The 27,946-nt window shown below is 33.0% G+C and overlaps 4 protein-coding genes across 5 annotated transcripts; 1 reads left to right on the top strand and 3 right to left on the bottom strand.

Moving 5' to 3' along the window:
• Window positions 1-373: 373 nt before the first annotated feature.
• On the bottom strand, window positions 374-5,977 carry LOC108336062 (rhamnogalacturonan I rhamnosyltransferase 1). Its single transcript, XM_017572369.2, has 9 exons — window positions 5,504-5,977; window positions 5,090-5,404; window positions 4,112-4,179; window positions 3,944-4,032; window positions 3,696-3,858; window positions 2,367-2,656; window positions 1,764-1,968; window positions 1,344-1,501; window positions 374-1,034 (listed from the first exon to the last, which is right to left on the bottom strand). The coding sequence occupies exons 2-9, from the start codon at window positions 5,358-5,360 to the stop codon at window positions 758-760; spliced, it is 1,521 nt and encodes a 506-aa protein (XP_017427858.1). The 5' UTR covers window positions 5,361-5,404; window positions 5,504-5,977; the 3' UTR covers window positions 374-757.
• Window positions 5,978-10,562: 4,585 nt separating this feature from the next.
• Window positions 10,563-12,310, top strand: LOC108335532 (transmembrane emp24 domain-containing protein p24delta7). Its single transcript, XM_017571569.2, has 4 exons — window positions 10,563-10,793; window positions 11,302-11,514; window positions 11,848-11,924; window positions 12,015-12,310. The coding sequence occupies exons 1-4, from the start codon at window positions 10,569-10,571 to the stop codon at window positions 12,157-12,159; spliced, it is 660 nt and encodes a 219-aa protein (XP_017427058.1). The 5' UTR covers window positions 10,563-10,568; the 3' UTR covers window positions 12,160-12,310.
• Window positions 12,311-13,326: 1,016 nt separating this feature from the next.
• LOC108334735 (integrin-linked protein kinase 1) lies at window positions 13,327-22,211 on the bottom strand. 2 transcript variants are annotated; one of them, XM_017570667.2, is made up of 11 exons: window positions 21,750-22,211; window positions 21,565-21,639; window positions 21,250-21,366; window positions 20,735-20,829; window positions 20,016-20,136; window positions 19,828-19,907; window positions 15,483-15,542; window positions 15,212-15,333; window positions 14,602-14,687; window positions 14,381-14,496; window positions 13,327-13,762 (listed from the first exon to the last, which is right to left on the bottom strand). In XM_017570667.2, the coding sequence occupies exons 1-11, from the start codon at window positions 22,017-22,019 to the stop codon at window positions 13,744-13,746; spliced, it is 1,161 nt and encodes a 386-aa protein (XP_017426156.1). In that variant the 5' UTR covers window positions 22,020-22,211; the 3' UTR covers window positions 13,327-13,743. The 2 variants fall into 2 exon arrangements, with proteins under 2 accessions (XP_017426156.1, XP_017426155.1); XM_017570666.2 differs by having other exon boundaries at window positions 13,327-13,770; window positions 21,750-22,208.
• Window positions 22,212-24,897: 2,686 nt separating this feature from the next.
• On the bottom strand, window positions 24,898-27,086 carry LOC108335300 (uncharacterized). Its single transcript, XM_017571283.2, has 5 exons — window positions 26,637-27,086; window positions 26,234-26,333; window positions 26,001-26,139; window positions 25,265-25,360; window positions 24,898-25,177 (listed from the first exon to the last, which is right to left on the bottom strand). Exons 1-5 carry the CDS (start codon window positions 26,920-26,922, stop codon window positions 25,040-25,042), a joined length of 759 nt encoding a protein of 252 aa, XP_017426772.1. The 5' UTR covers window positions 26,923-27,086; the 3' UTR covers window positions 24,898-25,039.
• Between the last annotated feature and the right edge of the window lie 860 nt (window positions 27,087-27,946).

The following is a 27,946-nucleotide window of genomic DNA, read 5'->3' as shown; positions in this document are numbered from 1 at the left end:
ATTATACAATTACAAAAGTAAAACTTGACTTTTAAATTACTGTTCGGAACTGTATAATCCAATATAAATTTTTTAATCCTGGATTGCACAACTCACAAGATTTCTATATTCCAAAGTCCAGGAAGAACTTTAAACCAATGGAGAAAGTAACGATTTTAATATTTATAGAGTTACAAAAGAAAGTAGAAGGTGCAAAACGAAATGGCCTTGACTTTGTACTAAGTTTAGTATTATTTGCATATATTTCAACCATCTTTCCAGGCGTATTTAATATCTCCATAACCGTAGCATTTTTGTCGAAAAGGAACATCATTCATATTTTCTGACGACTTATCCAACAGAAATGTCTTCTAGGAAATAAAATTCTAATGTATTTCAGAACCATCAACACTCCAATTCATTAAAGTCATAGGTCAATTCATTAAATGATATCCTTTTAGGATACCATGATGAGTTACTCCTTCTCTTCTATCCTATTTTATGGTATACTTAATTTGAATTGTCAAATATTCATTGAATGAAACTATTAAGAGACAGAAGAAGAAAAAATTAACTAATGAAGGAAAAAAATGAACTTTTGCCAGCCACAATATAAGCTAATGCTTCTCTCTTTTCTTGTTATTTTTACTCCTTTGCTTTCCTTTACTTGTTCCCTACAAAATTCTTGTGATCTCACCGTATCTTTGGGCTGTAATCTTGATTCTTAACAAAGCACCTGAGCAAGAATGAATGCATATTTTGGATTCCTCCTCCTAACTCATGATGATACCTTACTAGAGTTATGAGGACCTAGCAAGTCATCACAATTTGTTTCCTCACAGAGGCACTCATGAGGATTGGCATAGAAGTAGTCCTCTTCCTTTGGCTTATCTAAGATAGCTCTACGCCTAGTTGGCTGAGCAATTCTCCTCTCATGAACCACTCTCACAGCATCTGCAAACTGAATCCATGAAAGGGTTCCATTTTGATGCATATCAACTAATTCTACCACCTTTTTTCGGTCTAATAAGATGGTCTTTTTAAAACCAGAATACCTGCACACAAAATGCTTAGAGACTTTCCAAGGATATTCATGTGAAAAAAAACATAATTACTAAACAGAAAAATGCTAGCAACCCACTCTTCATCAGAAAACACTAAGATTAAGTGTCTTACTTTTTATTTGATGAGTTGCACTCTGGTTTTGTAGAAAGATTGCATTATACTAGCACTTCTCTTGGTAACAATTTAGATTAATTCAGAAGGATCCCACTAAATCAGTAATGTGAAGTTCACTCATTTTAATACAGGGTGTGTTTACATTCTCCAAAACCAAACTGCAACTTGCAAGGGTAAATACATACCTGCGATGACCTTCCACTAGTTTCGCCATGTTCCCATCATAGGTAGGAACAAATGCGTTACTGGCTACTGAAACCATAAAATCCAAGGCTGCCATCTGAGATGAATGATTCTGGAACTGTCGCAACTCGTCCCAGGTTAGCAATGTTTCCTTTTTCACCTAAAATTGCGAAGAAGAAAAGTCAGATGCTTCCATGCAGAACAATTTGAAAGGGAAGAAAGGAGGATCAAAAACAGAAAATGCACATTTAGATCAGGGCCAACAGGTCTGAGGGCTAGACCAATTTTCAACCACAGACAGAATGCACAAGGAAAAATTTGCATAATCCACAACAACCCATTAGTATTATTCTGAACCATTTTAATATCCAAAAAATAAACAGAAAGTTAGTAGGAAAAACTATAATCCAATGAAAACTCACAATTCGTGGATATACAGATCTCAATTGTGCAAGTCTGCGTTCACCACCATAAATCTCACCAGCTGCAATATAGATCTGAGTCTCCCTACCAAAACCTAAGGCTCGCAGAACTAAGGCTGCCTCCTCTGGTGTCAGAGGACATAAGCCCTGTGATCTCCGCTCCTCAGAAATGATCTCCTTTTCCTTCCACCAAGGGAAAGCATACCTGAATTACAAGAGGAATTCAATATTGTGGCTCATAGCAGAATTTATGATCATAAAAATGTTTATTTTCTCAAAGTACTCCAAATCAACATATATAATTCATGAAATATAGTATAGAATGTCTACTCTCCAATTGGAAGTTTCCTCCAACAGCACAACTAACCATTACCTATTATCAGTCCCAAACTATAATGTTCCTATTTTTCATCTCAAAATGAATAGAAGGCATGATTAACTATTTCAAATCAATGTTAATATCTATCACAGGGAAAACAGAAAAGATGTTCAGTTGTATCCTCCCCATCATCTCTCAGATAAGAACCATCTCTCTCAATTATTGACAAAAACAAGAATGGTTAAAAATCCAATATATAAAGCCAAACAAGAAACATGAAAGACCTCAGCTGCTTGAGCTCTTCAGCTTCTTTATCAGTGCAACCATGGGTACAACCAGAGAAAGCCAACATGTCCATCTCATATCTGAGATGCAATGCCACAAAAGTTCCCTTCTCACGAAGCATCTGAATCAATTTGTGCCCCAAATTTTCAATTTGAGGAGTGAACTTAAGTGCCTGGAAATTGACACGACACCTGAGTTTCTGTAAATCAAGTGGAAGACCATTGTTTGCTAGACGGGAATCAGTTTTGTTGAAATGTAACACCTTATGTTTTCCAAAAAGTGGTAAAATCTGCAATTGGAATTAACAGCATTAGATTAAACTCACTATATGTATTGGTCATAAAAAGGTAACACAATATTACAAACTAATTATTTTCTTCTATGCACTCATGGAAGCCATAGTTCTGAATTTTGATACCTACTTTGGCACTACATCAGAAGCAACCCAGTCCAATTTTTAAATAAGAAACACAAGAAAAGCAACTTAAAGTAGTACTTGTGCCTTTCTTCATATTATTTCAATTTAATTCAGAAGTTAAAATGCCTGACTTCAATGATAATATATTTCTTAATATAACACAGCCAATGGTCTCCATTTTCAACAACATATAACACATCTCTTCTCCTAAATTACACACTTGCCTCTCTTGTCCTTTTCTTTTTAATGAGAACAAATGAGATATTTAGGAAGAACAGTAACTTCAGATATGAGTCATGGAAGGTTAAAACAATTTCTTAACTATTATCCCAATTTACCCTCCAGCATGGATGGGTACAGACGGTACCAATGACAAGATGAAAGAAAAATTAAAATGCACTCCTATTTAGATACTACAAGTTCACACTGCATTTTAGTCTTGCTGCATCACATAACAAAATCAAGAGTAATAAAATATAGCAAAAGTAACAATTAGTAAGTATAGTATGATTTCGAACAAGAAATCCATAATAATAGACTAGGGGCAACAATAATGCCCAAGTCCCAATCAATTTGCAGGAGGACAAATCTATTGACACAGAATTCATCGTATCTTCCATGTCTATTAAATAAGACAGTAGCAACATGCCATACAATCATAAAAGTTAAGAAAGGCTTCATGGCCTAATAAAAAAGAATTAAAAAATGATTTAGGAGGGAATGACACACTTGTATCATCATAATGCTAACAAATAAAGAATACATGCTGTCCTAAAATTATAAATTTCAATTGCATAAAAATAAAGGTGAAGAATCACAATCACAATATCAAAACTTAAATTGCAATATGCATAGTATATAGTTTTTGGCATTTTTCTCAAATGGCATGAAACAAATAAAATGAGCCCACCTGTTCCAAGTAATACTTTTCGTTAGACCAGCTAACAGGAGGCATCTCCAAGGTAGAGTATCCACGTTTGCCACTGAACTTTTTTGGCACTTTTTTCACTATCCGAACTTCATCTCTTAGAGAATCAATAAAATGCTTCACATCAAAAATGTCCTCAAAATTGCTGCAAAAAGAAAACTAAAAACCTTAAAATGACAAGGAGGCCAAATTACAGGATACTCATCTTTTTTTCAGAACAAAGTACATACCTAGGGTCTGCCCAAAATGATGTCTTATCAAGCTCCGGAACAACCAATGTGAGATTCAAAAACCGAGCAACTGTCACCATATCACAAATCTGAAACGTCATACCACTAAATGAGTATTTATGCTTGTCATACAATATAAAGAGAAACGGCAGAATAGGAAGTACAAACCGCAGCACGCATTTGATTCAAGCCCCCATTGCAGGAAACTCTTAGAAAACCATTACTTGTATAATTTCCTGTCAGGTTTCAGGTCAAAATTTTTTAACATATACCAAAATGAGTTAGAAAATAGAGGTAGAACAGTTAAAATATCTTATCCAAAAAACCTATTATACCCACTCGCAATCCTTTTAACAACAAAAATACACAATAATGGAAATCAAAAGATGAGGCACACCAACAGGACACAATTTTTGTCCAGAACTCAGGACATTGTCACTAAATCCAAAACAAGCAAGCAGATTTGAACAAATTATTGTCCATTCATATAAAATAGTTATAGAAGAAGTCATATTAGAAGAACATAACATAACATAAATCTATAAATGGAGATCTTTCTGTAATATTTAGAGAAAATTACCTCTTTGGTTACAACTTAAACAGGTACATGTAAAACTACCAGGTATGAACGTATGCATATCTTAAGACCCTATGTTATTGTCATACATATTTGCTTTCCGTTTAAATCGCTCCTGCCACCCCAAACCAAAACTGTACGGAACCACAAACCAGTATTAATGTTAAGCAGCTCTTCTTGCAGGAAATCCTCAAAATATGATGATTAAATATCAAAATCAATGTCGATGTTCAGAAATCAGTAAGATCTGTTCTAATCTTGGTTAGAAATTCTAATGTTCGCATCACAAAACCCGAATCACACCTTCATAAATACCAAATAATAATTGCTAGTTAACAGCCATAAGTCCATAAAGCATTGACGCTCCCCAGTGATTTCACCATCCACAAATCTATCACAATTGCACCTACTTTTGTAAGAACCATAGTCGCCTTTAATAACAATTAACAGATGGGTTTCATTGCTCAAACATATTATATACGTATCCAATGTCACATTACAGGTTCAAGTTATTCATTTAAGCAAACAAGAACTTAGCTGTAAGACAAGTATGCAGTAGAGAAACTAACTTCGAGGAAGAAAAGCAGGAGGCGATTGAGCAATCGCATTATTCGCTTGTATTGGAAGCTGAACTTGGGCTATGTTATATATACCATTAGTAATCCCAGAAATCAAATGTGAATGCCATAGTTCACTCACTGTCGCTAACTGAACCAGACACGTCCACAGCACAATGCTTGAGCACACACGAATGAACCAAATCCTCAAACGTGTCCTAGGAATGACAGGACCCGGAAATTTATCACACCTCACTTGTATGCCCTCTGATCTAACCTCCATTTCACAGCCACACACCTCATTGCCGCTTCATCGAACCTTAAAACCTTCACACAGTTTCCAACATTCCCACACAAACCAAATCAGCATAACACAAATAGACAACTGAATAATAAACTCATTAATGCAACCCCGTGAAGCCCTACCTCGGGCACAAACGATGTAACAAAGAGGACGAATCTTTTGCAGAAACTGAAACCGACCCAGAATTGAATTTGAAGCAGATTCTCGTGCACGAGACTCAAAACACGATCTTTTTGTTCTTCAAGAATCAATGAACAAAAATTTAACAGGAGAAAGAGGGGGAAAAGTGTTATAGAGAAGGATTGGGATAGCACGACGAGACAAAGATCCAAGAACAAGGGAGTGAAAGCAAAGGATCAAATCTCAACGACAAACAAACGGTCTTGCAATGAATTTTTGTATTCCCTTATCTGGGAAAATTGTTTTTCTTTTCCTCTCTCTCCCTCGTTTTTTCCTTGCCTTTTCTATCCCAACCACGATTTCGCCAATCTCAATGGAAGTTTCTCTCTCTTTTCCACAGAAAAAAATGTTAGCTTTCTCTCTCTCCGATTCTGATTTTCTTTCTTTACAGGAAGTTTTAAGAAGAAAAGGGAAATAACCCAAAATCAGTTACCTTTTCACAAGAAAATTATACAGACGAGATGAATGGATAAGAATCAACTAATCAAAATTAAAGACTTTCAAATCATTCTATTATAATTCTAACAACTTCTTATGGCTTCAAAATTCTCGAGCACACAAATCAATTATTTAAATAATTTTTAATTTTTAATATCTATATATACCTATTTGTTAGTATTTGAATGTATAGAATTTTTCATACTTTTATATCATTTATTTGATATTTTAAAAATGATGTACAAGTTTTCTATTAAAGTTTACAATATCTATATATACCAAACAAAATACAGTAATTTAAATACTTGCTAGATTTCATAAACTAAGCACTTGAGTCTATTCCATTTAAACACATTAAACTTAATTAACTTATATATATATATATATATATATATATATATATATATATATTAATAATTACTCTTTTTTAATTTACATGAATATGAATATTATTTGATTATTGATAAGTCACTTTTGGTTTATATCAGTATTCTTTATCAATTAGTTACTCTTAATTATCAATTAGTCACTTTTGGCACATTGCATGGGAAGTAAATTGAAAAATAATAAGATATTGAGTGATTAGTAAACCAATGGTAAGAATAGCTCTCTAAAGTAATTTAAGTATCCTTAAAATTGTCAAACGTTCATCAATTAAGATGAAATTGTCTTTGCTAATAAATTATGTATGCGTGTGAACATCAATTATTTAGGTTTATTGTTAGATATGTACAATCATCCCAAGTAACATTAAGTATGCATGTTGTACAATGTCATTTACTTGGATAAGTGATATAAAGTTAGAATCCAATTCAAATTTATTGGAGTTAGAACACAATTCAGAGTCATATATTATCATAGTTTCATATGAAATTAAGGTGTCAATTAATGTGGGAAATATTATATAAATTTATTTTAATTGTATTCATATCATTAATTTTTTTTTATTGATGAAACTGCTTCATATCTCTATCTTCCAGCTAACCACCAAACACACGGACACTCACGGATCTCTTTCCAGAACTCAGGTACACAAGCTTAATTCACAAATACACTTAGACTGCGTGTTCGTATCAACATATTGGACTGTTCAAGAGAAAAGGTTAGGACGGATTTGCGAGAGTTCATTTCAGATGATATACAAAGATGAATTTGAGCTTATATGCGGGATATGCACATTTTCATCATCTTGCTAATACGCTTCGATTTATGGTGATTTTGATTAAAATCTCACCTTTCATTATTTGTAAAATACCATATAAAAATACAAACGTGAAATATCATGTAAAAATGCAAGCATTTCGATTGTAGAGGTTGGAGATGACCAAGAATGGAGGTTGGTCTATGGTGATTTAAGGTTGATAGCTGCTCCCATTTTAAAGATGAAGATGAAGAGTTGTTGAAGAGAAAGAAGGTGAATAACAAAGCTTGAAGAAGGAGTTGAAGAAGAGTTATATTCGATTCTAATAGTGTTGGTGTATTCGATTATCATTTTTGAGTATTCAGTTCCAGTAGTAAGAACAAATGCAATTGATATGTGTACTCAGTTCCCACAAACTTGTATTCGGTTCCATACACTCCCTTATTCGATTCCACTATACCATTTATTCTATTTCCATGGTGATTTATTCATTTCCATGAGCCTGCACACCTCTCCATGCTTTCCTCCATGTGTTGATATGTGCCATGCAGCCTTCACCTTTTCTTCATCTCCTTATTTCTATTCTTCAAAAACAACTTTTTACTTTATTTCGTTTTTACTTCCATCTAATGTATATTTTTTGCATATATATTTTTACTACTAATAATAATAATAATAATGGAATTTTAAATTAATTTTTATTTTTTCTCTCTTTATAATAATTTTTAAAATTTTATATAATATTAACAATTATCATTTATAATACTTTTACTACTAAGAGTATTTTAGTAATCTTTAATTTCTATCAATTAAATCATTTTTTTATTTGTCACATGGATCAAATCCTATCCTAATTCTTACAAATTTTACTTCCAAATTCACTCTCACTCACCTCCAAATTCACTTAAATAAACAATAATTAATTCATCCTCAAATTCATAAACCCACTCTTCTCCAAATCTTTCCTTCAAAGTAAACACAACCTTATAGATAGCGAAATACTATGACATGCATTAAGATCACAAATTAATCCTATAAAAAAATCTTTAATAATAACTAATTCTAGAGATAAAAAATAATTAATAATTATATTAATTCATTTACATATTTTTTTATAAATTAAAAATTATTAATATTTAATTTATTTTTTATTTTAAATAAAAATTTATAATTCATTTATGAATTAAAATTTAAATTGTTCTTTATCTATCAAAGTTTTAACCATAAAAATTAATATCTAAATTTACAACCATTTGATCAAGTTTAACAACAAAAACTAATAAATTTAAAACCCTACTTCTAAATATAGCAAATTTTCGACTATCACTCAAGTCTTACACTACCGTAAAATCAATTTTTGATATTTGTTATTTTTTAATTTTAATGTCACGTCTTAGCCAGAGTGATTAAATTGACGTTAAAATTAAAAATAGACATTCAAAAACAACAATCATACGAGAGTTTAATGTCCTTTATGCTGTGTTCATTTAAGAGAATGAATTTGGTTGATATCGAGTGAATGAATGTGAGAAAATTTGGAAGTAGATTGATTATTATTTTTTAAAAAGGATTTGAATGTGAGTGAAAGTAAATTTGAAAATAAAGTTTATAAAAATTAGTATAAAATTTAATAGATGTGACAAATAAAAAAAATGATTTAATTAGTAGAAATTAAGATTATCAAAATATTCTTAGTAATAATAATAATAATATTATTATTATTATCATTATTATTATTATTGTTATTATTTTATTATTATTATCGTTATTATTATCATTATTATTGTTATTATTATCATTATTATTATTATCATTATTGTTGTTGGTATTATTGTTATTATTATCATTATAAAGCATGTGAAACCAAATACTAACTAAATACAGGGAGTTGTAATTGAATACAATCCTTGTAGAATCAAATAAAGGCCGATAAATATCCCTCAAAGTGGAATCGAATTGAGCCTTTGCTAGTCCAATAACGACCTCCTCTTCCACTTCATCTGCAACCTCCATCACAACAACTTCATCTTCAACCTCTGCAATAGACCACCCTTCATCTTCAACCTCTTCAACATTCACATTAACATAGACCACAAAGATCCACTTCAATGGCTAATGAGTATGGTTGCTTTCTCTTCATTGCAAATCTTGGACATTTGGTAATTTTACTCGTAATCATCGTAAATCCGGTCTACCTTGGGAGGATTCACTTTTGCTACCATCTTTCAAATCTTCTTGATCACTCGTTTTTAAATCTTTGAAAACGAGCGATAAATTTCGCAATTCCTTCCTCGTCAATCAGTATACATTCTATCAAAATGAACAAAGCCTTAATGATGAATTTTACAAAATACCAACTTTTAATTGATGTCATTTCAAAATAAAATTGTACAACATTTGATGTATGTTAGTGCACTAACATATGTTAAATATCTTTTTATTATATGTTATTATGTAATAATTTAATTATTTAATTATTCCTTTACACAAATAAAAATCCCTTTTAATAACATATCTATATACCATATATAATTATAACATCTATATCTCCATCTCCTAAACTCATTCATACAAATATATTATCTTTTCAATATATTATTTTTTTATTCCCGAATTAGAAGAAAAAGATAGGTTACGGTGGAGAGAAAATATAAAAAGATTTTTTATTACTATATATAATTTACTTTATTAATATTTAAATAAATTATAAATGTTTATTTTATTATATATTTTTAAAATAAATTATAAATTTTCATTTAATAACTTTTTTCATAATTTTCTCAAAATGTAAATATATTTTCTTTTATTTCAAATTAATAAATTTTATATGTTTTTTAAATTAGTTTCATCTTATTTTATATAATATTTTTAATTATTCGGATGAAATTAAGTATTGATAATAAATATAAAAATATACACATATATATTATAATAATAAAATATAATAAATTATTATTGTTATTAATTATAACTTAGGTATATTCAAAACTTTATTTCTCTATTTGTGGATAGTTCTTTTATTATAAATATTCTTTTTTCGTTTAAAAAAGGTTAACTTTAAAAAAAATTGTTAAATTGAAAAAGCAATCAATTTTTAAAATATAAAATTGATAAGAATTGATGTAAAATTGCTAAGAATTTGTTTACACTACAATATATTTTTTTATTAATATTACAGATTTGTTAAACAGCACAAAGAAGGAAAGAAATACAAAGTAACCAACCACGATGAACTATGAAACAAATCTGACAAACATGCTCCATTGAACGATAAACAGGGAAAGAATCAAAATTTGGCCAACTTTGTAATAATGGCACATAATATATATATATATATATATATATATATATATATATATATATATATATATATATATGAATTCACTGTACATGTTTCATGTTTTGTAATACCTCGTCACTGATTGTACATGAACACTATGTTTAAACTAAACCCACAACCCCATTGGTTTTTTCTTCTGATTTTTGGACTGTTTTCATATTCAGTTCAATCACTGAGGTTTGAATTGGAATCTGGTCAGACCAAATGCATAACCGAAGACATAAGGAAGAGTTCAATGACAGTGGGCAATTACAGTATCATTAATCCCAATGTTCATCAACCCTTGCCTGATTCTCATACTGTCAGTGTTCGGGTATATTTACTGCTTATTTCTCAACACTCGTTTAGGTTTTTATTATACAGTAATTTTTCGTTTGATGTAATGGTTATCAGTTTTTTTTTTTATCTGGGGTGTACCTTTTCATTTCTATTTCACCAATGTAGTTATTTTCCATTTTCACTCGGAGTCTATAAGTTAATAAAGATTTGAAATTTTTTTATTAAAGTGGTGTAAGTTTCTTATATAAACTGAATTCATGTCATTTTATTGACGCTGTTTCTTCCATGAATCTCCTTAAAAGATTCATGGAATTAGTGTGGAATATTGCTTCCGTTGAACTTGTAGTTTTGAAATGAATTCTTGAATACACTTGAAGGATCGAAAATTTGACCCACTTTTCTGAATTGGATCCAACAGAAGAATAAGAGGGTAGGAAGAAAATCAAGAAGTAGAAAATTAAACTTTTGATGCTCATTTTTTAGAATTTTTGTGCCTGAATTAATAGTGATAAATTTGAATGATGGGTTATTTGGTTTATCAGGTGGGTTCACTGGAAGGGAGCAAAATTTATCACGAGAGTGATCATGTTCAGTCAGGACAGTTTTCATTTGTGGCAGGAGAAAATGGTGATCACATAGCATGTTTCTGGGTTGGCCATCAGAAACCCCAGGTAACACTCACAATTGATCTCGATTGGAGAACAGGTGTTGCAGCAAAAGATTGGTCTAATGTTGCAAAGAAAAGCCATGTAGATGTAAGTGGATGTTTGTATTAGTATTAAGGATGTATTTGTTAAACACTTTCTTACACAAAACAATAGATACAAAGATGGATGTTAAATAAATTAAGATGAGTAAAAATAATCATATTTATATTTTCTCATACAGCTATTAGATATAACAATAAGAAAGGTAAATGTGAGATTAAAAAAAAGAAAGATTAGTAAAATGTAATTTAAGGATTTGTTTAAAGAAACATATAACTCAAATCCTACTGTTTATCCCCACCCTTCATCCTTGTGTAATGCAAATAGTGTGAATTTTTCAACCCTTCAATTATCATACACTGATTTGTCTCATATTTGCAGGGAATGGTTCGTCAACTACAGATTTTACAGGAAGTTGCCTCTTCCATTCACGAGGAGACTGTTTATCTTCGAAAACAGTAAGCATGTACATTAGTTTGTACCTGAATTCTTAATTCAAATTTCAAGAGGATTTTAATGCTTCTTTTATTCACCATATTTGCTTTTAGAGAACAAGAAATGGAACTGCACAACTGGACAACCAACACCAGGATATTGTGGCTGTGCTTGCTTTCATTTTTTGTCTGCATGTCAGTAGCAGGGTTGCAACTATGGCACTTGAAGACCTTCTTTGAGAAAAAGAAAATCCTCTGAAATTTTTTCATTTCTTTTATATTGTGCTCATAGCATACCAGGGCATCAGTTTATAGCATATACACATGTGGAGACCTCTAAGTTATGCAATATTGTTCCTTTTATTTTGTTGAAAATAGATAAATTCATAAGGAAATTATTTTGTTGAGTTTTAAAATACAGCAAAAAAATTGAATAGGTTATTATAATGTGTGCTTAAACAATGCATTTCTATTCACAGATGTGTTCAAACTATGCACTTCTATTCACAGTATAGCACTCTGGTTGAGTGATGGTGTGATCATGAAGGCTCATGGCCTAGAGTGACCTTCATTACACCTGGAAAAGGTGCAGTTCTAAGGTCTGTCCAAGTGACAGTCCCTACTGAGAAAAAGGTGTGAATAATACCACAATATTTATTTATTCTAATTTGGTCTTTAGTCAGCTAGTTGTATTAAAAGTTTATTATGCAAACCATACGTATGCCACGTACAATTCAGGTAATGAACATGTTTATAATGATTATGCAAAAATTTCCCAGGATATAACAAATTAGCATGGCTTTGGTAGTGGTAGCACATAATTTTTAATTTGTAATGTCCATCACTTGATTTTAGTTAGAAATTAATTTCACTTTACCTTTTTTCGTATAAAGTACTTAAACAAATTTATCAGAAGTGAACTTATGCCCTTAGCCAAATAATTCAGCTAACAATACTCTCACATCTTAAAACATAATGATTTGGTAGCATCTGGATCTCAAAATGCTGTAAAGTTAGCCAATAATTTGGCTACAAATGCAAGAATCACCTCAACGCCCTATAAACACAAATGTCACACGGAATTATGGAATAACTAATCTAGGATAATTTAGGCGTAGGTGATATCACCATGTTCACATACAGAGATAAAATTGGATTGAGCAGCCTGCCACTTTGTCTCTCTCCTTAGAGGACCTCTTCTCATAGAGAATCAAGCTGACAGAATAGATTGGGACAGGCCCAATATTTGATGACATAGGAGAGGACAATTCCTAAATAAACCTTCAGAACCAATACAAGAACAACCTAAAAATTGGGAAGGAAATCTGGTAGTAGTTGGTAGAATTTAACACATGAACTCGTCAAACAATGTCCAAGAAATGAAAACTACCAATAGTTTTCAAAGATAAGAAAAATTTAAACATTAGTTAGAATTGTTATATTTTTCCTTAATAGGTTTTGTACACAACATATTACACTCGAACAACCGCTATTATCTGCTCACAACAATAGCTGAATGGAACTCAGCCAAGAATTTTAATGAGACAAAAAAGTAGTTGAATGTAAACACCTGCTAAAAGAATCAGCATCAACCAGTTATGCTTATCTGAGACTTAAGTTTAAAACACCGTGTATGACTCCAGCTAGGTATTCCAAATTGGTTTCTTTGACAAACCCGCAGCAGATTTGGAATGGTAATAGCAGATAATCACCTGAATATCTGGACACGAATGCTCTTATAATTCATGAAGCAAACACTCTCCAGTGATGATCTGAAGGCAAATTTTCCTTGATCTTTTCAAGCCGTTTAAGGATCTCTATGAACGAAGGTCTTTTAGTTATGTCAGAAGACCAGCACTCCTCTGTTAAACTAAGAACACACAAGGTCAAATTCCATATGATTACAAATTACAACCCTGAAGCTGTTCTAAGAAATAGTTGAATAACAGATATGAGTATTTGACTAGACTGGAATTCTGACAGCCTAATTGTACAACATTCATAACCTACTACCAAGTGATCTCAAAACGAGAGATTTCATTTTTATGCTTGTCACACTAGGACTCTAGGAGTATTACCAAGGCACCCTTAAGTGTAAGCATAGTTGTAAAATTTTCTTCCAAGTACGACAGAGAAGCAGGATAAAAATAAATGTCTCACTGTTGTTCTCTTAACTTAAATCTTATTCTCATTCATTATGACTCAGATCGTCACAAGCTTTAGTAACTGTTCATAAACTAAGAATATAGACGCTGGGTTGGTGTAAAAGCAAAGAAGAGGAAAAGTGGATGCTATGTTACTAGTTTCAAAGGTAAAGAATTTACGTCTGATATTGATTTCATCAGTTTAAAAAATTTTAGAAAAAATGGCAAAAAATTAAAGAATGATATACGTCTCTGACAGACAGCAAACGCAAATGAGATACAAAAAGAGAAGAAATTGGATTTGAGAGGATGAGCGGGAACTGGGTAATTACTTACTCTCGCAGTTCAGAGGTATAACTCTTTGAGCGAAATGAAGGCCTGTGTCCTTCTGCCACATATTTGGCTCCATCATATGGCTCATAATTTGAAAAAGGAGGTTCACCTTCAAGCATCTGACCCAAAGAAGATTTCAAGAATAGTGAATTCGAAATTTAGAACTAGCTTCAACTTTTTACCATTTTATCAAACAAAATTCTAAGTATTAAAGTGTGGAATACCTCATACAGAATCATTGCAAAGGAGAACACGTCAACCTTCTTATCATATCTCCGGTGTTTGAAAACTTCAGGAGCCATGTAGCGGTCTATTTTTTTAAACCAAAATAAAGGAGATTTCAATTTTGTGCAGAATTGTTACTAGTTTTAATTAAAAAAAATTCATACATTCCTTCAACTTTACCCCATTTTGAAATAGCCATATTAAAATTCCATTTTAGATAGATTTTTCCTAAACCTCAATTAGATAGAATCGTCCATGCACAAGCCTAATAACAACCATTCATCATATGACATGCCTATTGATTAATTCATTTGATAATCTCGGAACTCATGATTTTATTTTATTTTTTAAAATACTCTTACTTTATATTCCTTTTATTCTGCATTTTTTAATTTATGAAACTTAAAAATAAATTTAAGAAAAAAGACAGATATTATCTCATGCAAGTCATATTAACTTAATTACTGAGCAGATTGGTCTCAGCAGAGTTTGAAAGTTAAGCACTCACCTCGTTATTCAAGTTCAAGATGGATATTTCAAAACAAGGTAAAGTTCATGGCATGTCTATGCATTTTCCCTTATTAATTTGAAAGAATTTCTCATACTCACAGCTTCCAGTTTCACCAGTCATCTTGTATACATCATGAGAACTTTGGACCTTAATAAGCTTACTAAGTCCAAAATCACCAACTTTTAAATGGTCGGCACTAGAATTGACTAAAAGAACATTCCTGAAATTTTAGGGGTGAAAAAGATTTCAACTTCTAGTGCATTCTTGTATCCACATATAAATAAATTCCTATGATGTTCTAGATCATGTTAAATACTCTAAACCTTGGACAGAAAAAATGAAATCAATTTGTAAGAATAAAATATTTACCTTGGCTTTAGGTCTCGATGGATGATGACATTTGGTTCATTGTGAAGATAGGCCATCCCTCTACAAACAGTATTTACAAAATATAGATTAGAAAAATAGTTAGATTCAATGAACCTGCATGCTTTCAACTGTTTCTAGATTTCCTAACAATGTTTTATCAGCACCGTTAGGAATACATGATGCTCAGATGTGCTTAGTTATGCGTTTGACAACATTCTTGAAGCTCCTCCCTTACTCACCTCAAAAAGAATTAATCAGTTTCTTTAACAAAAATAAAAAAAAAAATCTTAAATTTTTCTAGTGAGTTTTGTGAATACAGTTTTTGTTTTAAACAAAAATGGTAAGTAAGGATAGCATTTCCTGTATCCTCATTCTCATACACAGCAAAACTGACTATGATCGAAAAAAAAAATCATGTAGAAAATTATATCAAAGGACATATATATGCTTAAAAGTGTTACTGCATGTAATTTCTTCATTACAGGCACAAACCACTATTCTTATACCTTATGAAGAAACTTTGGTTCATAGTCTAAGTCAAGACAAACATTAGATCGCAGCAATGGTAGTGACAAGTAAACAAGCACTGGAACGGGGAAATCTTCTTTTATGGGGTTCCAAATTGTTAGAATATTTACCCTATTTATCATGATTATATTGTGTTTAGGATTATCCTATTTATCATGATTATATTGTGTCTAGGTTACCCTATTTATCATGATTATATTGTGTCTAGGTTACCCTATTATGATTATATTGTGTTTAAAGTTACCCTAATTTTCATGTACTCTTGTATCAATTTATTTTTATAAATAGAAGATTATGAGAGGGATCAATCAAGCCTTCAAGAATTATTTTACAATTTCAATCTCAAGTTGGTATCAGAGCAGGTTGTCTGAGTCTCTTCCTACTCTGTCTTTGTTGTCGCTGGTGGCAGCGCCACCACCGGCGGCCTTAAAAATTTCATCTTTTCTTAAACACCTCAATGAGCAATCATGTTCTGATTTCTATCTAGTCTCCAAACCCTAGTTGTTGTCCGCAATCGTCTGGCACTGTTTGCCGCTGTCTGGTGTAGTTTGTCGTTGCGTGGCATCGTTTGTCGTTGCGTGGCATCGTTTGTCGTTGCGTGGCATCGTTTGTCGTTGTCCACTTGGCACTATTTTTCCATTATGAGGAGTTGTCCACATAAGTTTGTCACCATCAACCTCTGTTTACTGTCATTCCGACGTCGTCCGCTAATGCCCGCCATCGACCACCGCCACAGTTTAGTCCGACGACCAATGGATCTGGATCGCCTCCTTGAGCCATGGTCAACCATGCCTGTGTCGAGGGCTAGTTCTCATCCAAGCACTGCCACATGCGCCACATTTGTTCAACCTTTGTCGTCGCTGCCGTCTCGTTTTCTCTGGCAAAGTTAGGGGTTTTGTGCGCATCGAGGAGCGTGACTCATCCCTGGTTGTTGCTGCCATTCGTCTCGCTGGACCAAAAGAAAAAAAATATTCTTTGTTTCAGCATTGTTCCTTAGCCTTTTAACGTGTGTTTAGCTTTGCATATTGTAATGTTCCTGATGGCTTGTGTCATTTATTTACAAGTCTCCAAGGAGAGTCAGTGCTATTAGCGGGTTAACACCAAGGAATTTCAAGACCAAAGTCATAAATTTGAGGTTCTCATGGCATGAGGGGGAGTCTATTTCTGGCAAGATTCAGAATCTTAGTCAAACAATTTCACCAGTTCCTTGTCAGATCTGTTTTTGTATCCTTGGATGAATAAAGGAGACCATTATGATCTTCCACCTTCATGATTTGTGCAGTGAGGGGGAGTATGTTTCCGGCCACTACAGGCTTCATCAGTCAGTGATGGCAATTTAGTCCCTGCAGGCTCCATTAGTCAGTGATGGCAATTTAGTCCCTGCAGGCCCCATTAGTCAGTAATGACAATTTAGTCCCTGCAGTGAGGGGGAGTATGTTTTCAGCCACTAGTCAGAGGCCCCAACTAGTCAGATATGACAGTCCCTGCTTTCAGTCACTGCAGGCCCCAATTAGTCAATGATGGCACTCCTTGTAGTTTTGTCGCTTCCAGCCACTACAGGCCTCATCAATCAGTGATGGCTCGTTGTCTACCACTCATCATTCACTTTTGATGGAAATCAACTTTGTCAAAGTCATCCTACTTGAAGGTTCATGGTGCTAGATGAAGTTTCGTGATTGTCCAATATTATTTTCCATAAGCTTATGAGGAGTCTCTTTGGTTAGGCTGGTTTGTGAGTCCAATTTGGTTTATAGATATTCTCTCGTGATGGTCTGAAGCATATGTACATCTTATTCGAAGCCAGAGTTACCACGTCTATTGCCTCGACATTTTAGACAAGTTGATTTTGTTGGACTGGGTTTATTTATTCCAAGCATGACACATACAATTTGTATGCTCCAGCTTGAGGGGAATGTTAGAATATTTACCCTATTTATCATGATTATATTGTGTTTAGGATTATCCTATTTATCATGATTATATTGTGTCTAGGTTACCCTATTTATCATGATTATATTGTGTCTAGGTTACCCTATTTATCATGATTATATTGTGTCTAGGTTACCCTATTATGATTATATTGTGTTTAAAGTTACCCTAATTTTCATGTACTCTTGTATCAATTTATTTTTATAAATAGAAGATTATGAGAGGAATCAATCAAGCCCTCAAGAATTATTTTATAATTTCAATCTCAAGTCAAATCTTTGCAACCTTATCTCCAACAATGTTTAAGTTGTTTAAATACATTATATTAATAAAAGCCTGAGAGCCGATACTTTTAAGCTATAACCAATTCCATCAAAAGTGTAGTTCACTTATCAGCACCGAGGAAGACAGATTTCAGAGAAAGGTGATTAAGTTATTTGACTTGAACTATTTGCATTCCTTTATAACACCGACAATGTTTGATTTTCTATTTTATATTTGTAGAAGCCAAAGAAAAGTACATCTATAACAAGGGTAGAATACATTGTCTAAAGCAGGAGAGGGAATATCTTCGAACATGGAAAAAAGCAGTAAATTTTCCAATCCATCACCCTGAAGCATCCATAAGAACCCCCAAAGCCAGCCATAAGTGTGACACCCGGGCACGGAGACGAGGGCGGGGAGTGACGCCGGTGCAAGAAGCATGGTGCAGGGGGCATAGACAAGGAGCGGCTCCTGGCAGCTTCGGGTGGAAGGGGTACATGGATGAATCGAACATACACCGGAATGAGAGGGATTTGGAGACTGTATAGGTATGGGACTATACAGTTGAAGGATAGCTTAAAGGAATTGATTTGACTACTCATATCACCAAAATGCATTTGCTTTTCGGTAGCCTGACCCATAAGAACTCCATAGTTAAGCGTGCTTAGCTTGGAGTAATTCTGGGATGGGTGACCTTCTGGGAAGTTTTCCCGGGGCGTTACAGATGGTATCAGAGCCTAGCCTCTCCCAGTACGGACATACACCGGAATGAGAGGGATTTGGAGACTGTATAGGTATGGGACTATACAGTTGAAGGATAGCTTAAAGGAGTTGATAAATACGCGTTTATATGCATTAGGATTACTTGTCAATGGCTGATCCAGTTTGATAGATTCACCTTCTGAAACAAGAAGTTCTGGTCCTGGAGGTATAATATCAATCACTTCTGAAGCAAAGAGACACCCATAAAGATATAAGACTTTTACAAGGTCACAGACATCAGTAATTCACAATATCCCATAGCAATTAGATTGTAAGGCAAGACAGTAAAGCACTATTTTCTATACCAATGCTCAAGTTGTAATTTGGGAGTTCATTACAAACAATCATCTTTTATTGATTTTGATGTTGTTTGGAAGCTTAGGAAATTACTTCTGGAAATTTTTTAGAAGTGGGTTTGGCAAACTTCTTTTGAAATTGGAACATCTTCCGTCCATCCATTTCAGTAGCGTAGGACAAGGCAAAAGATTAAGGTCCTGTGAAAGAGTGCTCTCCTTGCAATAGATTAAGGTCCTATGAAAGAGTGCTCTCTTTGCAATAGATTAAGGTCCTATGCAAGAGTGCTCTCCTTGCAATCCCAGGTCTTGGGTGGGGTCAAATTTAACAGTTGTTTCGGCTTCTCAGTGGCTGTCCCACGAGAATTATCCATTTAAGGAGAGATTTATAATTTATAATTATATAAAAGATTTACAGAGAGGTTGAAAATTTCTGTTTGTTCTCTTTATAATTATATAATTATATCAAGGGGTCAATTTCTCTCTTGTTTTGAGGTTTTCTGTTTGTTCTCTCTATAAATAAATTTAAAAAGAAAAACAAGAGAAACATCAAGAATGACACACCATACCTAGCAATATCCAAGCCAAAGTTGATAGCTGCTGATGGACTAAGAGAACTTTTGTCCTTGAGGTACTTATGAAGATCACCCTATAAATAACACGAAATAGTAATTTAATAAAGTTTAATCTTAAAGCACAAGATTTCGTGAGTTCAGAGCATCTGAACCTAGGTGTCTATTTATATGCATTCACGTACTCCTCTTAGATACTCAGTAATTAACATAAGGGGCTTCTTGTCTGTAACAGCTCCAAGAAATTGAACAACATTAGGATGTCGAAGTTTCACAAGTAAATTAACCTCGTGCCTGAAGTCCTGACTGTATTAAAAAGTGATCAACAAAAATAAAGGGATAAGTGACTGAAAAAGGTGCAAGATAGAAAAAATGGTCGATTTCTGAATGCACAAGCTTAATCACTAGTTTGTCTGTGTATTGCCTCCCCTCTCCTTTTTATTATTCATTATTTCATATTTTAGGGGTTTGATTATACATGAGCTTTAATGTGAACCATATTTCCCAAAGAGGTAGCTAGTTCAAACAGAACAAACATCACCGCAAGGAACAGTCTAAAAATTGAAATGGTTACCCATAGCCAGGGGGTTCAGAAGTAGACAGTTTTAGTTTACCAAGGACAAGTTAATTTTTTAGATAAAAAAAAAGTAAATGTGAAAGTAAAATTTACAAAAAACACGTATTTAAGAAATTTTGTGGAGAACCATATCTGCCTTCTCAGGCTCCAAATGAATTTACCTGTAGCCCCAAGTAAGCCTTGACAGAAGACAGATAATAGTAAGGTGTTTGTTTTAACACATTAATCAACCACAGGCAATTAGAAGAATTTTACTGCAGCGATAACCTGTTAACTATATAGCAATCAAATCAAGACAAAATCTAGAAATTAAATAAAGGATCTTACATCACCAATCTATCATCTGACAGAGATGGAAGAATACGTTTGACGGCAACAGGCGTTCCACGCCAATGGGCTTTTAAGATCTCACCAAAAGATCCCTTCAGAAAACACACCCACAAAGATCAAACCTCAAGAGCAGATTTGGTTCATTAACAGTATAAATGCAAAGTAAAAGTAAAATGACATGAGCTGTAAAGCAATCATGTAGAAATGACAGCAAGAAACAGAGTGGATACAGAAATTAAAAAACTTCAAAAAACCAAGACAAATAATTAAAAAACATAAATGACCAGATTATCATCACGAAGATTGACAATTGAAGACTCACAACTAATTGTACTCACATACGATACAGTCTGATGAAAACAACAATTTCATACTCACATCCGGTCTATATGATGAAGACACAATTTCATACTTACAGCTCTATCACAATAAATACAGTGCAATTTCTAAAATTCACAGTAAGATTTTGATACAGTACAATGCAAATGAGATCAAGAAAATAAAGAAAACACCTTTCCAATGCAAACCGAATGAGAGAAGTCCAGCTCGGATGGGTCAACTTCCCAGTCACATTTGTTAGGCAATGGGGGAAGAACAGGGCTCTTTTCAGAATGACTTCCAGTTTGGCCCTGCGCAATAGAAAATACATTTTTATTTTATCTTTTAGTTTGAGACAACAGGTATCATTCTCCCGTGAGGCAACATGACTAGAACTAAAGACGATTTCATTAAGCTCGAACAATCTATTTCAGTGTCCGTTAATCGACGTGCTCACATTTATATTTTCGTTGTTACAAAATAATGTCCCTTCCATTGAATATACTTACATAAGACAAGCCTCCATTTAACTGCAAAAGCTCAATTATCGGCAATTTTTTAGCTCCTTCTGCATCAGCCAAAGGCTTTCCGGAACAAAAGAACACTAATTTATTCGTCAGAAGAAGTTAAAAAAAAATTCTCTAGTTAACGAATTTATCATAACACGACATAAATAGAGAGGGAGAGAGAGTACAGTGTTTTTCCAACGATCCAAAGCATTGACGTCAGCACCGAATTCAAGCAAGCAGTTAGCAACCTCGACCCAGCCGTGGAGCGAAGCCACATGCAGCGGCGTGCGGCTGTCGTAATCCCTAGCCTTCACCAGCGATGGATCCTCCTCAAGAAGCTTCCGCACAGCCGCGGCGTCGTTTTGGTGCGAATGCCACAGAATGAGAGACGTTCGACTCACCCGAGCCTTCTCCATCGCCGCCGTGGCGGACGATCCGCTGCTGCCGGTGCTCATTGCCGGTTGCCGCCCTCTTCAATTGCTATGTTTTGATTACTACTCGCGAAATGCAACGCGGAAATCATAAGCTGCAAAATTTTCAAATGAAATTGAAGATCAGAAAACGGTTCGCTGTAATGTGTAATGTGTTAATTTGTGGCTTTGTTTCTTCTCATTTCTAGTTTGTTGGTGTCATGTGATTGTGAAGTTTTTGGCTCTCTTATCAGTTTTATTAGTTATTCTGCGTTTACTAATTCAACTGTCAATTTTTTTTTCGAATGAATTAATTATTGTATTCGGAATTTAAATATTATTTATTCAAGTGCATTACACTTTAGTTAATCAACTGTATCGTGATTAAATTAAATTCCGTATTCGAATTCTATTTTTAAATATTATCTTCACTTCGAAGCATTTTGTTTTTCTGTTTTTTTTAGGATCAGGTGTGGGGTATAGCTATGTCACCTTTCGTGCTCCTTTTACTAATTTAATATTTAGAGATCCCGAAAGTTCAATATCAAAATATATATATACAAAATATATACACTGAGATAATTATATTTTAAAAACATTCTTTTATAATATTTTAATATTATTTACTTCTTCTTTTTACTGTGATTCATGACAGTATTTATAATTATTATTATTAATTATAAAATAATTTTAAATAATTACAAAAATGATATTAAAATGTTGTTAATATATATATATATATATATATATATATATATATATATATTTCTTAAGTGGAGAACTTTTGTTCACACTGCATTAAGAAATGGGTCGTGCTGATCCACCAAAGGGGATCAAATCATGCTTTCATTTGGACTAAACAATTAATTTAGTCTGAGATTATTGTTTGTTGCTATACTATTCTATAAATTTAAGAAGAAAAAAAAGTTAAATAAACTTTTGAAATAAATATTTTCTCTTTCATTTTATCATATCATGCCAAATCAAATCAAAACTATCTAATAAAAGTATTTTGGAGAACCCTTATTTTGTTTAGTGTTTTTTGTACAAAGTTCATCATAAATATTTTTGAGAAAAAAAATTATACTTTTTTAGATGCTAAAATTATATAAAAAAATGTAGAAGTTTTCTCTAATAACTTCTCTCAATTCTCATCTTTCTTTTTTTAACTTATACGTAAGTTTTAGCTAACGAAAAAATTATTTCATTTTTGTCGTTTTTCTTTTATCTCCTTTATTGAGAAACTTATCCACACATCTTTCATAAACCTAAAAAATAGGACCAGCACTCAATGTATTGCCACATGGTAGTGATAGGTAGCTTATATATAAATGAATATATAAAAACAAACCATTGATTTTATGTCAAAAGCAATTATTTTATTTTCTAAATAGTTCTGGAACTAAATAAGCTATGCTCAAAATTAATACTTCAAGAACCAGATTAGGGTTTAATCGATAGTATTTAATGTTCCAACAGTAAGCAACATCCAAGGGATTTCTTATTAACATGATCTCTCATAAACAATTTGGTAAGTGTACCAATTGTTATTGTAGTAATAAAATATCGTCCTCTAAAATTGAAATAGTTGAATACTAGATTACTAATTCGTATAATTTTGAGCAACCAAAGTAAAATAGTGAACATAAACAAATGACAAAAATTTAATTAAAATAAACAATGTACGCTTTCATATAAATTCTTAACCCTTCCCAATTGATATGCAAATTATAATTATCTAATTGAGTTTATTAAGAGCTTGTTTACCCCTAATCCCTTAGATAGGCAAACGTATTCATCAAATTCTAACCCCCAATCCCTTAGGCCAGTTATAAAATTTAATGAAGTTATGAAGAACAATTACCATCTCAATTGCAATCTATTTACAATCGCAAGCAATCTCCAATTTCCCAATTGTGAAACTGCTCATAGAGAAAGACATTCAAAACATAAATAGAGCACTGGATAAATTAAAATTAATGAAACATCAATTGAAAAGGTTCAGAAGTTATAATCAAAGTATTACATCAATTCTCTAACAAAAGGAAATTAGTTTTGCATACTGGAAAAATAAAATCACCAAAGAAGAAAAAGAAATTAGTGGAATTGGTCTGTTACTTCTCTTAGTAACGGTCTCTTTTTGTTTTGTTTTTCTGTTTTTTTCTTTAATATTTAATTCCACTTAATATCAGAGCTTGATTACTGCTCTGACAGTTTCCACAGTTCATGGAAAAATCCACAATCTGGGTGTGAACCTCTCTGGTTTCCATTCTGCACACCTTAGTTAAATCCACAGGTAGTGGAAAAAACCGCAGCTCAGTTATGGAACTCTCTGGTTTTGAGTTTTAATCTCCTGAAGCAAATCTACAGGTTGGGTAAAAAACCATAGTTCAATTGTGACGTTCTCTGGTTTCCTTTACATCTTAAGCACTTATTCTTCCTGATTTGTAATTTTAACCCGCACAAAACACCTATTAACAAAGAAAAAACACAAAATCCAACTATATAATCCGAAACAACTATAATGCTTAATAAAATGATTCAATTAATATAATTATGCATACAAATGGCCTAAACTAAACTACTAATGCAACTACATTTTATTTACCTATCAATCTCCATACAAGAGGTGTCTAACAACATGCTTAAGAAAATTTGCTTTAATTTTAGTTGGTTTTATGAAAAATAAAATGTTTATATAATGTATAGTTGCTTTTTTTTAACAACTTTTTCTTTCAGGTTCATACATATTCCAAATATTTATGTTTTTCTTACATTCGGACAAAATTAATTATTTTGAAACATCTTTTCATAACTTATAATTTAACAAAAATCAATTCTCAAAATACTTTAATTTTTTAAGTAAGCACAAGCATTGGAGAACCGTAATTTTTCTTGTTACCATATGCATTGAGTATAAGCATTGAACAATCATATACATGCTATATTATTTTCAATTATATGATGAATGAATTTCTATGAATATACATATTTTGTTCCTTTGGGGGCTAAGAATATTAGCAATTAGCACAGATGCTTGCTCTCATCAAAAGGGAATATGAATTTCACATCAAATCATCTTGATCTTCAAGGGACCTTTTACGAGCTCGCAGATTGAGTTTAAGACTTTCAGGAAGAGGAGGTGTCCTCCCTCTGCGGAATAGAACTGCAAGAGCCCTCATTTTCTGGCAAAGATCAAATATCTGCAAGAACAAAGCAATTGTTGTGGTACATTGTTTCCAAGCAACAGAAAGAACAGTGACAAATGATAATTGGTTAGTTATTTGTACCGATGAGGCTTCTATCTCGGCAACACCCTCACAACCCTGACCACCTCCTTCCAGCAAGTCACAATACTTTACTGCCTCATTTTCATCTTCAAATACCTGCAACCATATTGTCACATTGTAATGGATTAAATTATCTTCCAATAGATTGAAAATTACAATAAACCATGCAATATGTTATGGACACAAGATTGTTTCATTGCATTTAGGGACATAACTTAGATGTACTTCTTCTGCAGATATTGTTTCCGTTGTTCTTCAATCAAAATTGGGGTTTCGATTTTATGATATGTATAGGAAAAGTTGCATGGGAGATTGTGTAAGTTTTCCAGTTGGAAAATCCAATTTAAGATTTTAAATTATGGTCACTGTTTAATTTCTTGAAATCGTGAGAAATTACAAGTAAATGCAGCGGATGGGGTCACAATAGCAACAGTGGATACATCAAGACATTTAACATTGAGGTTGAGGCTTTTCAGTTGCAGATCCTTTCTTAAAACCATTCTCCAATTCTAATAGGAAGAACTGCATTTTTTACATGCGTCCTGGTTTGCACTAACCAAATACCCTATAAAAAGTGGCTTCAAATTGAAGAAATCATATATATAACGATTGAATTCAAACAAAAGGTAAACACATATATCATAATATTTCGACGTTTTCGCACATTAAAAAATGTTCCCCACATGTTTGATGAATATAAATTGGATCACAATATCATGTGTAATAGAACACATACCAGTACTCCCTCTCTAACATCTTCCACAAGCATTTGAAACTTAGTAGTCCCTCCCCTCGCCTGTTTGGACTGATTTCCAATTCCAGATCCCCACTTGCCTCCTTTAGAAAACAACAATCCCAGTTCTCTTTCAACCTCACTGTCACAGGAAAAAGCAAACTCAGCTACGAGAAATGCCAAACACAATAACTAAGAAAAAGCACACAACATATCCAATCTCTAATTAACCCAACCTTCTATTTCTGCGGGTCTTCATTGTGCACAATTGATTTTCCTTTTGCGTGAGTACATACACGGCCTTCGAAGTCTCTCTCCAAGGGTTGGCATCTAAAACTGAATAAAAATCAAGGAAATATAAACAACACATTAACAACAATTTTCTTTCACCCTTTAATTTTATTTCAAGGGTAGAACAACTATGCACTTAGTCATTATGACAATCTTTACTTCAAGTTTTACTCCTTACAACTACGGTTATGCAACTGTAAATTCTAATCCCTACACATAGATAAAAGTTAATTTTGGAGGTATAAGAATAAGGATAAATCATCCATAGATCACTACGGTTAGTCATACATTTTAGCTCTCCCAACCAATGTTTATGCAAGAAAAGGAAAGAGAAGGTGTGTGTAGTACCGTCGTAGCTGCTGGAATCGAAGGACTGCTGGAGGTTGCGGCGCATGTCGTAGGCGCGTGAGGAGACGCGTTTGACAAACTCGTTGGAGGTGCGTGGAATGGCGCCGTCCATGTGGAGAGCCCTTTCGAGGTCGTCGTCGGTGCCGTCGCCGGCGAGTGTGCAGGAGACGGACAGGTGGCGGCGGCGAGTTCGGGTTCGGGCAGAGAGGAAGCGCGGAGGGAGACGGCGGAAAGGGTGGCTGGGAGGGAGGACCATGGAGGGCGAGACGGAAGGAAGGGAATCCATGAGAATTGGAATGGATTGGATTGGAGATGAAGATGAGAGAAGAGAAATTAGGAAAGGAAGAAAAGAAAAGCAAAGGAAAAATTGGAGTTGAGTTTGGGAAATTGGGAAACAAGATTTTTTGTTAAGTGGGGTCCACGTGGATCTTACTTGTTCTAAGTTTCAGTTCATATTTCAGTTCGTGATCATTTTGTACTCTACACACACGTTCACATTCACTACTACGTGCTTCCTATCGCCGCTACTGTAACTTACACGCTATTTCAAGATCCATGTTTTTTGGTTATTCTTCCTACCAACAACTATGACTCAAAATATTTCAACCATTTTTATTCACTTAATGACATAATTATTAAAACAATTTTTAATTAATTTAAAGTCTTACTCTAATCTTGTTATTCTCGATATCAAGTTTAAGTGAATAACATTTTAACAAAAAAAATCTAATAATCAGAATATATTACCAATCCTTTTAATTAATGTTAACTTTAGTTTATCTTCTTTATATTTTAGTTTGCAAATAAAATATTTTCTCCTTACTCAATTATATAGATCAAATTTTTTAATAAACTTAAATATAAACAAGCTTTAACTATTTTTTATTTTATTTAATAATATCATAAATATAGATATTTTTTTTCGTCAAAGCACACTCTCTTTAATGTTTCACATAGCACATTGTATATAATATTTACGTATATTTTTTTTGGCTAATTCAGAATTTGGGTTATGGGTAATCAAATTCCCACCTTCATTTTGTCTCGATTGATATGGGATGACAAAATAAAGATAGAAATTCGGCCGATCCTTACTCGAATTCTAAACTAGCCAAAAAGTGTGTGATCACAATAAATAATATCATAAATAATATCTATGTGGGAAATTAAAAAGACAAAGTGTGCTATTGCGAAAAATATCCGTAAACATACACTCTTAATTAGTATGTTATTTTGTTTTATCAAGTTTTAAAAATGACCCTTTAAAGAGTTTATTTTTTAAACATGATGGTTAATATAATTAAATTACA

Source organism: Vigna angularis, chromosome 10 (assembly GCF_016808095.1).
Source record: "Vigna angularis cultivar LongXiaoDou No.4 chromosome 10, ASM1680809v1, whole genome shotgun sequence".
Taxonomy (NCBI): Eukaryota; Viridiplantae; Streptophyta; class Magnoliopsida; order Fabales; family Fabaceae; genus Vigna; species Vigna angularis.
This window is presented reverse-complemented; position numbering and strand designations above follow the sequence as displayed.